General features: G+C 48.1%; 6 protein-coding genes across 6 annotated transcripts; 4 read left to right on the top strand and 2 right to left on the bottom strand.

The window, feature by feature from the left end:
* Positions 1-160: 160 nt before the first annotated feature.
* UA08_09357 (putative electron transfer flavoprotein subunit alpha, mitochondrial) lies at positions 161-1,337 on the bottom strand (the record flags this gene model as incomplete). Its single annotated transcript, XM_020265283.1, has 3 exons — positions 161-735; positions 794-962; positions 1,032-1,337. The coding sequence occupies 3 exons, from the start codon at positions 1,335-1,337 to the stop codon at positions 161-163; spliced, it is 1,050 nt and encodes a 349-aa protein (XP_020115505.1).
* Positions 1,338-1,781: 444 nt separating this feature from the next.
* Positions 1,782-2,982, bottom strand: UA08_09356 (hypothetical protein; the record flags this gene model as incomplete). Its single annotated transcript, XM_020265282.1, has 2 exons — positions 1,782-2,855; positions 2,911-2,982. 2 exons carry the CDS (start codon positions 2,980-2,982, stop codon positions 1,782-1,784), a joined length of 1,146 nt encoding a protein of 381 aa, XP_020115504.1.
* A 302-nt stretch (positions 2,983-3,284) lies between these two features.
* Positions 3,285-4,715, top strand: UA08_09355 (Tyrosine--tRNA ligase, cytoplasmic; the record flags this gene model as incomplete). Its single annotated transcript, XM_020265281.1, has 6 exons — positions 3,285-3,404; positions 3,464-3,573; positions 3,635-4,019; positions 4,077-4,143; positions 4,194-4,426; positions 4,485-4,715. The coding sequence occupies 6 exons, from the start codon at positions 3,285-3,287 to the stop codon at positions 4,713-4,715; spliced, it is 1,146 nt and encodes a 381-aa protein (XP_020115457.1).
* Positions 4,716-6,972: 2,257 nt separating this feature from the next.
* On the top strand, positions 6,973-8,400 carry UA08_09354 (hypothetical protein; the record flags this gene model as incomplete). The annotated part of the gene is made up of 2 exons (XM_020265280.1): positions 6,973-7,897; positions 7,973-8,400. The coding sequence occupies 2 exons, from the start codon at positions 6,973-6,975 to the stop codon at positions 8,398-8,400; spliced, it is 1,353 nt and encodes a 450-aa protein (XP_020115458.1).
* A 2,140-nt stretch (positions 8,401-10,540) lies between these two features.
* Positions 10,541-11,755, top strand: UA08_09353 (hypothetical protein; the record flags this gene model as incomplete). The annotated part of the gene is made up of 5 exons (XM_020265279.1): positions 10,541-10,567; positions 10,599-10,634; positions 10,699-10,740; positions 11,064-11,105; positions 11,162-11,755. The coding sequence occupies 5 exons, from the start codon at positions 10,541-10,543 to the stop codon at positions 11,753-11,755; spliced, it is 741 nt and encodes a 246-aa protein (XP_020115463.1).
* A 912-nt stretch (positions 11,756-12,667) lies between these two features.
* On the top strand, positions 12,668-14,354 carry UA08_09352 (hypothetical protein; the record flags this gene model as incomplete). Its single annotated transcript, XM_020265278.1, has 2 exons — positions 12,668-14,269; positions 14,328-14,354. 2 exons carry the CDS (start codon positions 12,668-12,670, stop codon positions 14,352-14,354), a joined length of 1,629 nt encoding a protein of 542 aa, XP_020115464.1.
* Positions 14,355-15,031: the final 677 nt, after the last annotated feature.

The raw sequence follows: 15,031 nt of genomic DNA, 5'->3' as shown, positions 1-15,031 counted from the left end.
ATCGGGCATCGGAACAAATGTCTGTACCTAGGTAGTTCATTTTATAGTTCCATCAAATACGCCGTGCAATTATCATATGTCCCGCACGCCCTTTCCAGGAGGCGGATGAACAACGTTCATTACCTTTAACATAACATATATTCATGGAAGGAAAGGTGGTTTATTTTTTAAGCTTTTCAGTGAGTTCAGGCACCTTCTCGAAAAGATCGCCTACCAAGCCCACATCAGCTACCTGAAAAATGGGCGCATCAGCGTCCTTATTGATAGCCGCAATAACCTTACTATCCTTCATACCGGCCAAATGTTGAATAGCTCCAGAGATACCGGCCGCAAGGTACAATTGAGGCGCCACATTCTTTCCAGTCTGGCCAACCTGAAGGCTGTTGTCGGCATATCCACTATCAACAGCGGCACGAGAAGCACCAATGGCGGCACCTAAAGCATCGGCCAGTGGCACCATCACACGATCAAATTCCTCTTTAGACTTCAATCCGCGGCCACCGGAAACAACTCGAGATGCTGTTCCCAAGTCGGGACGGTCAGACTTCGCAAGATCCTCCGATACCCATTCCGTTGTACTCTCTGCCTTAGGATCTGAGCCGTCAACTATCTCTGCCGAGCCTCCCTCTGTCTCCACGCCTTGAAAAGCAGTACCCCGGACGGTGATAACTTTAATTGCATCTTCGGATTGCACTGTGAGGATGGCGTTACCAGCGTAGATCGGTCGAACGAAAGCTATTTCGTATCAGTTGTGTACCTTCAATGAGTTGGCCATTGTTGCTTTCCAACATACTATCTTCACTCTCAATACCAGTAATATCAGAAACCTGTTGTACATCGAGCAAAGCTGCCACACGAGGTAACAAGCCCTTGCCAAAGGCCGAGTGTGCGGCAATCAAATGTGTATAGCCTCCGTTTTTAACGTTGTTCACGAGCAACGGTGCGTAGTTCTCAGGCAATCCCTGTAGTTATAATCCAATAAGTACTTATTCATTTGTTTTTCCTTGTCCTACTTCCTGAGTTCAGCGTACCTTGTCATAAGCCTCATTCTCAACTGCAACGACCTTCTCAACGCCCTTAATCTTTGCCGCTTCGGCGGCCGCAGAAGACTTCACGCCGCTCCCAGCAACGAACCCTGTGACAGATCCTCCTAGCTTCTGGGCGGCTGCGATGGCAGACAACGAGGAGGCTGAGAGCTTGCCACCTCGTTGCTCGAGGACTGCCAGTGTCGACAATAATCGTGTGACCGCCGATAACCGGAAAGCGAAAATTGGTCGCGACGGATGAAGCTGCGACCGCGCGGCACGCAGCACCGTAGATCGCGCGGCAAAAATCATTGTGATATGAGCAATCAAAAAATACACAGTGTGTTATAAGACCGGCACCATCAAGTGAGATGTGCTTCGAGTTGTCCTGCACTCAATACAAGCTTGACAGTGGTGGTGACGATATATAGGCGGGTAGGTCAGAGACCGAGAGCAAATTAGTCGGCACCGCCGACGATTCCCGCGCCTCGGCTGTCAGTCCAGTTACCCAAAGAATTTTGCCGACTGACTCTTACGTTTCAAGGCAATTTGCATCAACCACGAACTGCGTATTTCTTTGGTGTGGGATGTCCAATGGGCATAAAATATAACTAGCTGAGTAATTCTATAGACAAATAGGCAGGAAGTAAACTAAAGAGATAGACCAGAAATCCGATTATCAGAAAATTTTGGACGCCGCATAACTCATGCAAAGAAACACCAGACAAATAAGCATTACTCAAATGAATCGATCGTTCACTTCTTTCCCTTAACCTTTCCTTCTTCCAGTGCTTGCACCTTGCGTTTCTGGAGCTTTTCTTTCCTGAATGCTTCGTCATCGTCTGCAGCTGCCTTGAGCTTTTTGGTCTTCTTGGTCGACTCTCGTGGAACATCGTCACCCTGGTTCCTCCTCTTTTTCACGTTCTTCTCACTGTCTTCTGCCTTTGTCTCCTCCTCTGTCTTTTCTAGGACATCTGTTTCCTCCAGCCATAATTCGTCGGCGAGCCAGATGGGCAAGGCCATTGTCGTGGGTCCCTTAATATGGATGGCTTTTACATTTCTCCAGCCCTTTGTAATGAACTTCTCTGTTAAGCCATTCACCACAGCTTGCACATTTTCAACTAGTTGCTCCGGTGCCAAGCCAGAGGTTCCGACGCGCACTGCCGTTGAGGTAGATGGGGCGAGGTAGACAGGCGCACTGTTCAAAGCTTTCTCAATCTCTTTCGCAACCACCAGCGGTGAAGCAAAATTGGCACTGCGCTCTTCTTTGGCTTTGGGTGACTTGTTCTTCACACGCTTGCCATCAACCTTATCAATTTTCTCGATGCGGATAGGGATTGGGCGCTTGCTGGACTGGTAGAAGATTTTGCCTAGCGTCTCAACCAATCGCATGATAATTCGGTCGTCGGCAAGAAACACGTCGTGCTCTGCAAGCAGCTGTCGCCGACTCTCGAAGCTCTTGTAGCGTTCCCTCAACTTTGTCAGCCCGATAACTCTGGTGATGCGCGAGGAAAGAGTAGACGGAAAGGCCGGGTCAGCGATGATATCTTTGACGGAACGCTGCGGATCGGCAGTGATCAGACAGATGTTTAGCGAAGAAGATTTATTCATGGAGTGTGGGATGCTAATTTTGCCGGGCTTAAGGCGGTTCTTGTCCACCACGTGCTTCTTTGTCGTCATGATCAGCCAGACCAATTCGTTGGTGGTCGAAGATTCTTCAGTGTCGGAGTCATCATCATCCCCAATGAGGGTTATCTTGGTTGATGTCTCTTCCTTTTCTTGCTGTTGGGATTTGATGTGACGAAGCAGCGCGGTTGAGGCTCGGAGGACCTGCGATACCAATTAGGGGTACTTCTCGGTCAGAGATAGAGTTGGGAGACAATACCTGCGGTTTATCAAGCTGGTAGGGAGTTCCAGATGCCACTTTCGTAGTCAATGCGTCTTTTGTTGCGACCATCTTGGATGAGTTATGGTTTAAGACAATCACAATTCTTCTCGCAATTGCAGATTCATTCGGGCCTTCCAAAAAAAAATTATTGCAGCAGGCTCGGCTTGGCATTGGAAGTGGGTCAGCCGAGTTGTTTTGCTGGCTCTCACCGCCAAACCTCCCCACGATTGGCTTAGTCATTCTGCCCGTCGGGAGAACCATTTTTCCGGCCAGGCAGGCTTTGATGAATCATCCCCACCATGCCACCTTCCTTTTTCGCACTCAGTATTTAGTATTCCCATTCTCGCGCGTTCCCTGGCTTCGTGTTAATCATGGATTCCGCAGCGAAAGCACGATTCGACCTCATCAGTGAGAACCTCGCCGAGGCACTGAACCCTGAGATCATTGAAGCCATTTTGGCAGAGGGCCGTAACCCTCGAATCTATTGGGGGGTGCGTCAGTGAGTCGTGCGTTTTTTTTTTCTGCTTCGTAACGCTGACTCTTCTGTTAGACCGCAACGACCGGCCGACCGCACACAGGCTACTTCGTCGGCGCGCTGAAAATCGCCCAATTGCTTGCGGCTGGATGTGATGTTATTGTCCTGCTGGCTGATATTCACGGGTTCGTTTGCCTCTCCAAAGCAGTCATCTCTTTAATGTTATATTTCTAAATGTATTTGCAGATTCTTGGATAACCTCAAAGCGCCGCTCGAGCTTGTTGAGAACCGTGCCAAATACTATCAAAATGTAATTACAGCGATCCTCGAGTCTGTCGGCGTATCTACAGAGAAGCTAGAGATTATTCTCGGCAGTTCCTACCAAAAATCTCCTGACTATGTGATGGATGTCTACCGTTTATCGTCGTTGATTTCGGAGCATGACGCGAAAAAGGCTGGTGCGGAGGTTGTCAAGCAGAGCGGTAACGCTCCTTTGAGTGGACTTTTGTACCCGGTACTCCAGGTTCTGGATGAAGAGCACTTGAAAGTCGACTGCCAGCTAGGAGGTGTTGATCAACGCAAGCTTTTTGTGGCCGCCACAGAATGGCTACCTAAGCTCGGATACCGAAAGGTATTGGCATCCATTTCCATTCAGATCTATTACATGCTCTAATGAATCTCTTACTAGCGTGCGCACCTTATTACGCCCCTTATTGGTGGGCTTTCAGGGGGCAAGATGAGCTCTAGTGTCCAAGGTATTTACCCCGCTTTGTGATGGATGTCTGTCATTACTAACATTAAGTAGATAGTAAAATTGATCTTCTAGACCCACCTGAGAGCATTTCGAAGAAGATTAGGAAAGCTGAAGCAGCGCCTCGGGTCATCGAAGACAATGGAATTATTGGACTAGTGGAGTTTGTTCTGCTACCTGCTGCTGGTCTCAGGGGCCGCAAAGAATTCATAGTTGAGCGGAGGGACGCGGAGCCTTTAGTATATACCGACATTAAGCAGCTCCAGGAAGATTACAAAAACGACATCGTGCGTATTATCGTACATATCAACTTTGAAACTCTCAAACTGACTTTGATACTTTTAGTTAACGCCACAACTCCTCAAGCCCGCCGTCGCAGCTGGACTTATCAGTCTGATGGCACCTATACAGGCGGCCTACCAAGCCTCCCCTGAGTGGCAGGAAATCACTTTGAAAGCCTACCCACCTCCTGTTGTCGAGAAGAAACAGAAGAAGGTCAAGGACAGGGGCACTCGCTTCCCAGGTGCCATCGCCGCTCAAGACCAAACAAAAGACACAACCCCCAAGGACCAATAGCGTTTCCAGCAGTCCCCCCTAAGCACGGTGTCTTGATACAGCGGTGACTGTAACAAGGGGAGACTCTCGTTGAAGAAGCTATGTAAGGCTATTTTCTCAAAAAAAAAAATGACCATGTTACAGTCCGACATACTAGAAAATCTTGATTTCAAAGGCCCAGATGGTTAGGGGAGTTTGCGAGACATCCTTCTTTGTTAAAGATATGGTTAGACTAGCTCAAATAGTTTCGTGGCCTGTGCTGACTTGAGGTGCTGGCTACCTAAAAGTTAACGGTATTCTTTCATATCAAAACCCTCGTGACCCCGACTAGTCCCAGTCTCGGGAGACCAGGAGTACGATTTCCCACGTACTCCGCGCGAACTCAAACAGTACTATTCTGTATCTGCACATTTAGATCTAGAGAAGAAAGTAGCCAGACTCGTCCAACGTGCTTTCGCAGTAACGAGTCAAAGCGAACGCTATATCAGATAGTGACTGATTGATAGGCATTACGCGGCCATACAGCTAGTACGGCGCTACGGATACTCCGTCCTCCAGACAGTCGATGCCTCGATGGTATGAAAGTCTCAACACAAATGAAAATTGAAAACATGTCTGAAAACATCGACAATGGGTACAACTCGGCTGATCAGAGTAATATGAGCTAAAAGGCCTTAAGAATGATGTATAGAGTACACAGCGTTGCAGCGCCATAATGCGATTTCATTTTACTTCTTTTAGCCTTTGAGAAATGCTGAAAATTGCGAAATGATCGACGCCCTGTGAAGCTTGAGCCCCCGTAAACGTCCACTGCTTAGCTAACTACAGCCTGGAAAGTCCTGATTTACATTGCATATTACGTACTGGCGCGTTAAGCTTCAAGAAAACCACTCTACTCCGCATGAAGCTGGTACTCGGTAGAGGATGCATCGCCTACACCGGCCAGATCCGTGGTTCTTTTTAGTTTCGACCCGCCCTTCCACGTAGTATGGTACGTATGCCAGTTGAAACTTTCAAGTTGAGAGTCAATATTTTAGAGTCCGGAGTCGTCCGGACGGAGGTTAATCAATGGCAGTTCGCGGTCCTGCCCCTCCCGTCTTCCGCTAAGTAAATTTGTACATGCATCATCCCAGATGAGCATGAGGGCAATACATATGATACGGATATTAAATGACTAAATGATGCTAGGGATCTCAATGTCTAAGTTATCGTATACATCTCAGACAGGGCAACCAAAACACGGCATATTGAGCTTACTTTAGCTCCACGCTAGCTCAAGCGCAATTACAGGCGCATTTTTTATTGGTTGTGCGGTTCAATGCCCAGGCGCTTGTGTGACCCCTACGCTCCGTGATTGGAGGATTGGGGAGCAGACATATTGAAGGTCTCACGCCAAGTGGGGCCATTGTCAGGAACAGGAAATGGCAAAACAACCGCGCTCGGTAACTAATGGTATTGTAAGGCTCCCATTGTTTTGTCCTTTGCAAATGCCACACAGACCTGCTATATCAGGTAAGTGATCCCCACCGTGTTGGCTAATCTAAGCGCGAGTTGGCATTCGAAAATTAAAAGCCCAGACCGACTGGCCAGTCACATGGTGCGACTCTCGATTTGCGTACTGGCTGAAATTTGCACGGCCAGCGTGTGTCACGCCCTGGCGTAATTTTACTAGTCGCAGAGCATGCGTACGTAGTACTACCCACTCTGGGCTGCGTCCTTCCTTTCCCCTGGCTTCAGCGTGTGCTCCCCCCCCCGTCAAATACAGTCTATAGAGACGGCCTGTTTGACCTTGTCTTCACCCCCCTTCCTTCTCCATCCCTCCTGAACGTTCGATCGTTTGTTCTCCTTGTGTTCTATCGCGAGTTTCCCTCCGACCAGAGAGTCACTGCGCTCTCTACCACGTTCTTTAGGAAGCTTTGAAAGACAAACTTCAACAACACTCGTTACGCCGACCGATCAATTGATCCTACGCGACAAGATCTCTTCAATTGCCTTGCAAAGGAACAAACCTGTACGTTGCTTTCGCAGCTATACTTTTCTAGAGGGAGATGTGTCATGGATGAGGTCGCCACGTCTGCATTGTGTCCGTACAACAGAGACCATGGTCGTTCATCTGTGCTACGTCAATTCCTCCCAGAACAACTTAATTGACGAGGATACGGATGAGATCAATACTAACAATTGAGGTGTGAGATCCAGCTTTTTGCACGGCTTCTCTAGACATATTCTTTTCACAGAAACAATCACTTTGTCAGGGTTATAAAGACAAACGGTCGCTATGAAGCTTTCTGCGACCATCGCCCTCGCTGCTGCGGGCTCGCTAGCCGCTGCCCAAGGCCATCACCACGGTCACCAGCACGTCCACAAGCGCGATACCGTAGCAACCTCGGTTGTTGACGAAGTCGTGACTGTCTACCAACTTGACGGAACTCCGGTTCCAGTCGCCGATGTCTGCAAGGGTATCAAGGATGGCCAATACAAGTGGGCTGAGGGCAATGGTCCTTCTGGAGCCTGCGTTACTTCCACTGCCGCCCCGACCAGCACCAGTGTCGCAGTCCAGGCCGCCGAGTTTATTGAAACCTCTAGCTCTTCTTCAATTGTTAGCATCTCATCGGCGATCACCACTTCCTCGACCCCTACTTCTTCAGCCACTCCCACGAGCAGCTCTACCACCAGCTCTTCCAGTACCAGTACCAGCACCAGCTCTACCCCTACGTCTACCTCCACCTCGACCAGCAGCACCCCTCTTGCTACTTCGTCGAAGACTTCCACTAGCAGCACTAGTACCGCCACTGGCATCGACGCTTCTTTCCCCGACGGCGAGCTTTCCTGCGATACCTTCCCTTCTGCCTATGGTGCGGTTGCCCTCGACTACCACGGACTTGGTGGCTGGAGTGGTGTCCAATATGTTACACTTAACTCTCTTGAAACTCTCGTTGAGGAAATTGTAACCGCTGTCAGCGGTGAGAGCTGCACTGATGGTGCCATGTGCTCTTACCAATGCCCAGATGGTTACCTGAAGTCTCAGTGGCCCTCTGCGCAGGGCAGCACCGGTCAGTCCGTTGGTGGTATCACTTGCAAAAACGGCAAACTCTACAGAACCAACACCGATTATGACACTCTTTGTATTGCTGGTGTCGAGGGAGTTACTGTCAAAAACACCATGTCGTCCCTAGTTTCAGTTTGCCGAACAGACTATCCTGGTAAGTTATGGATATATTTATCATTTACACCTTGGCACATTAGAGATTGTTGTTGACCATCTTTTGTCTTGACAGGAACTGAAAGTGAGACTCTCCCCACCGTTGTCGACGCTGGATCCACTGTGCCACTCGCCAATCCCGATGGATCTACCTACTACAAGTGGGAAGGAAAAGATACCTCGGCCCAGTATTACATCAACCCTGCCGGCAAAAAAGAGTCAGTTGCTTGTGTTTGGGGTTCATCCGGCTCTGATGTGGGTAACTGGGCCCCAATGAACCTTGGTGTTGGCTACACGGATGGAGTGACCTACATCTCCATTTTCCCCAACACGCCCACTACAGATGCCACTCTTGACTACAATGTCCGCATTGAAGGAGCAAGTGGATCATGCTACTGGGATGCATCTAGCCAGACTTACAACGATGACTCTGGAACGAGCAGCACTGGCTGCACAGTCTCCATTTCTGAAGGAGGCAGTGCCCAGATTGTCTTTTCTTCCTAGGCAAAGAAACAGACATGATAACCAAACTCGGTGGTGCATGCAGTTGGTTTCTTGATTGGGTTGTAGATTAAGAACATGATGTCACGTTTTTTTATACTATAAAAAAACAAACGGTCATTTTCACCACCGTGATTTGATATTGGATCTGTGTTATCAAGTGATACGAATGTGTCAGTGCGTATTTGTTTTCATCCTCTGATTTGACTATTTGTTTCGATGCTGTATATTTATAACTTCTCCGTTTACATACCCCCTTCTTCGGGCTATTTGAGCTCCTGTTTTCTCTTTAAATATTCTTCTTTATATTTGATGAGGTTTTTTATTTTTCCTACCTTGCAACGTTTAGTACCTAATCCACAAAAGCTCGTATGCTTTCGTACAATAAGTACATTGGGACCCCATTAAATTCTCCTATGGCTTGTACACCTGAGTATGAAATGATATTTCGAAAGTCTACCAATGTCCTTGAGGACCTAGTATACCTCCAAGGTTGCATTAGCTACTTGTATTTTATATATTTCTAATACATGACACAATTACCTAGGCAATTAATCGCCGGCGGCTCAGATTTGGCGGGCTATGTTTATATACCTTAGAGAGATGAATATTGTATTTCTTGCATTGTTCTGTGCACTTCAGTAGCTTATTTGAGACCATATGTAACTTATGTCCCTATGGTGTATTGATAGGCAAATTTTTATATAGTTTAAGTGTATGCCGGCATCCCGAGGTCGTGTCAATCTCCAAGGTCGCATAAGAAAGAGGCAGAAAATTATCGTCCAGGGATACAATACTACCTAGGTATGGTATGTGTCGTGGTGTACGGATGCCTAAGGCATGTGATGATGGTTATTTATATATTCATCCCGCGACTTCCCAAGTGCGCTCAACCAACTGGGTACATCGGTCACGGGAACTTTTCAACGCTTTTCTTGCCCTAATAACCTGACTGCAAAAGTCTTCTGCTTCTAAAGACAGTGGATAGACGGATTTCGGTCTAGGACCTTGATTAAATCATAGACACCCCTCTAGAGCTGACCTGCACCGGGAAGAGGAGTTGTTTCACGACTTTAGACATACAAAGATCCATTCCGAAATATGGCCGTTTCTATGCTCACTCGACATATATCACATCTCTGAGACCTTGACCGAACTGCACCTGGAGAACGGAGAACGTGATAATATGCAATTTCTTGACATTTCATCAGACCTTGTGACCATCGGTGAAAACAAAATGAGGGGTCCTCGCATTCCGATACCTGCGAGGTCCATCCAAGTTGATGAGGACCAACTCAGACAAAATGTTTACAAAAGAATTAACCTCTATGCCTCAAGACTCCTCAGCTCGCCACAGTCTCTCGGCTGTTCTAGCCTTGTAGACGAGGGATCAGCTGTAATTTATGCAGCTGTCACAGACACCTGTTCATCCAAGTTTATTGTGGCGCGGTGCCGATCATTCTAGTTCAGGGAATTTTTTCCAGGCACGTAACTTTCCCAGGTACTCGGTATATGTTGTGGATGGTTACAGGACACTAACTGAGAGAGAAGCAGGTGGCAGTTCATATGATGACCACAGCTAGTACTAGCTGCATCAACTACCCGGCTGCCACCCATGGACATAAGCTGAACAGTTGCTTGTACTTGAAGAAACACTGCTGCATCCCTGTATGCTTCCCTCAATTTGGCATCATCCTTCTCATTTGGGTCGCATCACGAGGTTGATGCTTTTGATTCCACCTATCAAGGCAGCATTTACCTGCCAATGTCGGATTTCGAGACGAAATATTGATGCAGGATGTGTCTTTACTCAGGCAGCCACATAAGCCTTCACTCTCATGTTGGTGTCGACATTCGGTTTGATGCCTAGCATATAAAGACCAAGGGCAACCGTGATATTGAACTTTGGTCAAACAAAAAGGTCAGCTTTGATACCATCACCCTGGGCAGTATTCAAATACTTCGTAGGCTCTTGTGTCGCAGATATGCCGTCTCTCCTGACCTTGGCTTTCCTTGCCTCGCTTGTCGTAGGCGGCACGGCTGCTTCCTCTCTTCCATTTCCTCTACCAATTTGTGCATCTACTAAGACATTGTCCCTCTCTGGTGGCTACACGGTCACGGCTACTGACATAGTGACCTCGGCATGTTCATCTCCGCGATAGGATGCCGGGTAAGTTTGACCGACATTTTACTTTATTCAGGCGAGTGCTACGACTACTGTGACTGGGGCTCCCTCCGTATGTCCTTTACTTTACCTTAAGCCTTTTATCTGCTATCCATAGCCTCTGATTTATTTAATAGGTTTTGATTGACATCGTGACTATCACCAGCTTTACGCCAACAGTAATTGACTGCTTAGTTACCGCAACAACTCTCTCACCATACGTCCTCCCTTCATTGCCTTTAGTGAAGCGTGAAGATGCGGTGACTATTACCGCCCCATCATTAAGCTGCCCACCGGCGCCGACTGTGACAATAGTACCCCCTTCGGTGTCTGGCTTGCCATGTACTGAAGTTACAGGACCTTTTAGTATTATGTTGGCTAGCCCAAATATCTTTTATACATTTCGCCTTTTCACTGATATGGATTTCTAGAACTGATACCGAGACCATTACCACTACTGGTATTGCCACCAGTACAGTAACTCCTACAATTATTAGCACAGTTACCGAAACTTGGGTCCTTCCTATTCCAAGCTCCTACAATGGTACGTTCTGCTGCGTATAATTTCCAGTGAGTAGCTTGAGATATCTACTAATGCAGTTGATTTCAGGAGTAAATTACTATCAATACCTCAACGACTATTTCTACCCAGACGGGGACCAAGGCTGTGGCTCCTGTGGCTATGGGGGCGGTGGCTATGAAACGTCCGACTGGAATGGAAATTACAGCTACTACACCAACGGCACCACAAAGCAGATCAACTTCGAGTCCGAGGACTACCCCAGCTACTCTACAATCCTGTGCCAGCTACCAGGGCAAGCAGAAGCTTCTGACTGCTCCCAATGGACCGTCGTTTTCCAGGGCTATCTGCACGCGACTCAGAACGGGAACTATACGATTGCACCGGTCCTGAGCGAGGACAATGCCATCTTCTTCTGGGGCGGAGAAAAGGCATATTCCAGCTACAAGAACAATAACACCGATGGCAGCGTCACGTATACGCAGCCAAGCACTTTGCCGCATAGTTATAGTTACTCGATGGCGGGCGAGTTTATGCCTATCACCTTCATCTATGCCAATGGGTACCGGCCGGCTTTGAACAGTCTTACTATTACAAGCCAGAATGGAACGTCGTACCCGACCGACTTGGACTTCTTTGTGCCTCCTTGCCCGAATAGCCCTTTTGTGCCTTAGAAAGCTGGAAGAAATAGGGCATCTAGTGCCATTGCCAAATTTGGAAGTGCATAAACTCGGCCTCTGATTAGCTGGTTGGAACTCGGGACAGCACATACAAACAATGCAAACATACCATTTATCCACATACATCGCGCCTTGCTCAGTAGGATAGTAAATACTGAACATAGCTGTGTGTTAATACATAATATCACGTATAACATTGTTCATGTTGCAGAAATGAAACTAGAGCATGTCTACGGCGTATTCACCAGGTAATGCGATCGCAGACCTCGTAGTCGTGAGCGGGACACGTGACCAACGCGTCTGCCGCGCGGGCGTGATAAAGGCATATGATATCAGTTTTCCTGCGATACACCCAGTTATGGTCCCTTGCTGCAGCTCAGGGCCTGCTGCAATTGCTTTTTCGCAATAATACACAGCCCAGCGCGCATTCATACTCGATCCTGGCTTGGATGTGCCTCAATTCCCAGGATTTCCAGGGCGGCAAAGCGCGAGGACGCAGTGGAGCCCCGTTGGCGCCTGCTCAACGCGTCTCGGAGCGGGCGAAAGCGTGAAGCGGCAGGCGTGAACAGAGACGAGACGCACATACATTCCTGCAGCGCTCTCCGAAGCTCCCACATTTTCCTTCAAGGTTGCCGATTCCTTTGCACGCCCTTCAAGTCTCTTGTTTCGTGCAGTCCCCAGCCTCCTGAGCTGCTGCTGTGTGCTGCTTATTGTTGCCTTTTAGCCTGTCTCTCCCCTCTGTTGCTTTCCTACTCTATGCTCCATGTTCAACTTTTTTTCAAATCGAGGTTCTCTTGGTGCTGCTCGGCTCTGAACAACGAACATCTATCTGCCTTGACTAATTTATATAGCACACCTACCTACCTGTCTATATCCACGGCTGTCTACTAGGAACGCTCTACTACAATGGAGTCGTCTCCTCCCAGGGCCGCCACGTTAGGCGGCGTCTCGGCGGCAGGCGTAAAGCGTCCTGCTTCGTTGCTGCCCGCTTTCGAGCCTCTGAGCTCGTCGCCGTCTCTTCCTCGACCCCAGAAACGAGTGGCACGCGATGCAGGAGATTATCCCACCCCTGTGCCGACTTCTTCTACTCACATCTTGTCCTCGTCTCCTCCCCGTCTGCCCCTGGCGCGGTCAATGCTACAGCGTGGTATCTTCTCGACGAACTCGGAACGTGCCCCTTTGTCAACGGTTCCGACTTTGATGCTTCCCAGTTCCGGAGAATCCCTTCTTATGGGACGATCCAGCGCGTCATGCCACCATCAGCTCTCTGCCAATCGGTTGATTTCACGCGTCCATGTGAAGGCAGCATACAAGCCCGCCGGGAACCCCTTCGACCGTGACCGGGTCGAGATTATGTGCACGGGTTGGAACGGGATTAAGTTGCACTGTCAAGGAAAAACTTACGACTTGGCCAAGGGCAAGACATTTACCTCTGAGATTCGAGATGCCGATATCATGATAGATGTTCATGATGCTCGAGTTTTGGTGCAGTGGCCTCGGAATGAAAGAAAAGGTTCAGCCTCGGCCGACTCTGATCTCGCCTGGGACGCAAGTTCTCCTCGGCGGAATTCTAAGACGCGTCGTGATGGCCGCGAAAGTCCCGTCAGGGAACAACCTTGCCTCGTGTCGCCTACATCCCCCTCTCCTATTGCTCGGTCTCGAATTCCCCCATCTTCACCTTTACTCAGCCCCAGTCGTCTACATAACACCATATCTATTTATGAGGATGAACAATCCCCGACACCTGAAAATCGAAGGGAACAAAAGAATCTTGCCGCGTCACATACAACAGCCTTTGATGAGAGTCTGAACCGCTCCCGAAGTGATTCCCTCAGCCGGCTGTCTGAGCCATACGAGGATTTCTCTGATCATGACGAGGAGAATGATCCAATAGTACACTCCTTTGGTCCTTTCGGTGACAACCTGTTGCCGCGTATGGCTTCCTTCCGTGCTGGCGAATCACCAACAAGATTTGCTCGTCCATCCCAACCTCAGGTAGAACCTCTACGCCCAGTGAACATCCCGCTTCAGCCGCTAGCAACTAAATCACCGAAAAGGGAGACAGACGAGAAGGAGAAGGAAGAAGAAGAAGAAGAAGCAGAAGGAAAAGAAGAGGAGGAGGAGGAGAAAAAGGAAGAAGTAGAAACGAAGGTAAATGAACAAAGAGCTGCCGCTATTGCTTTGATTCAGAACCATGCTGCCAACCAGCTTGCCTTTTCCCGCCTATCATCAACACCGTTTTCAACGATTCTTCAAAATTTGCCGGCTTCTCTCTGGAAGTCTGGAGCCAGTGCAATGGAACGCTTTTCTCGACATGAAGTGCGAGCTATTCTTGAGACCACGAAATGCATTGGAGAAGTTACGCGAGAAGGCAAAGATGCTGCTGGGAAGGCGCTGGAAAGCGAGTTTTATTACATTCCCGATTTCGATGACGATGAGATGCGCCGACAGGCTATTGTCAACGATTTACGCAAACCTGGTTTGCGGAACTGCAGAAAGCAACACAAAGTGAGTTGATGTTATATAGTTTGGGTTTCCTGAGTAATACTGACTTATGATGCTGCAGCAATACTACTGGCGAAAACCCAAATGAAGAGCATGCATTTTTTAATGCCCTGATGAATACGAATTATGGTTGCGCTTGCCATCCGATTTCATTCCCTACCGGCTTACATTCTTGTCACATAGTTGAAACCCATAATTGTCAGAGTTTACCGCATAGCGCTGCGTGGGTATAGTCCCTTTCTTGCATCTCTCATTCTGATTTAAGATGCTTTGTATCGCTATGATGTGGTTGATATTCATGCAATGCTGTACAGGATTGTTGATTGTTTCTCTCATTGTGTTTCAAGCTCCCAAGTCAAGAATCCCTTTCGCTGTTGAACGTGCATGTACCATACAATTCACGTGCCTGTTTAATGGGTTGCATCTCTTCATGTCCCACTATTTTCTCGCCGTGTTACGGACTGTCTGGGTCATAAAATGATCTTGGAAAGTTGATTTCTTGTTTCATGTCTTCTACCTCACTTTGCTTGATGTACACTGTCACTGTATGAGTATTAGTGCCAAAAATGTGTAGTTAGTCAATACGTCGGAAAAAAAAATATAAACATATCATTTACATAAGATATTGATCGATTCTTCTGCTGCCAAAGCCCGCCGCCCTATAATACCATATCACATGCACAAGTCGTACCAGCGCGTCGATCAGAGGTTGTGGCGCTGTTCTTTCTACGTGCGACCTACACATCAATTAACGACGTCGAAGAA

Source organism: Talaromyces atroroseus (assembly GCF_001907595.1).
Source record: "Talaromyces atroroseus strain IBT 11181 chromosome Unknown scaffold_21, whole genome shotgun sequence".
NCBI lineage: Eukaryota > Fungi > Ascomycota > Eurotiomycetes > Eurotiales > Trichocomaceae > Talaromyces > Talaromyces atroroseus.
Note: the sequence above shows the minus strand (reverse complement) of the source record. Positions and strands in the feature narration are given on the sequence as shown.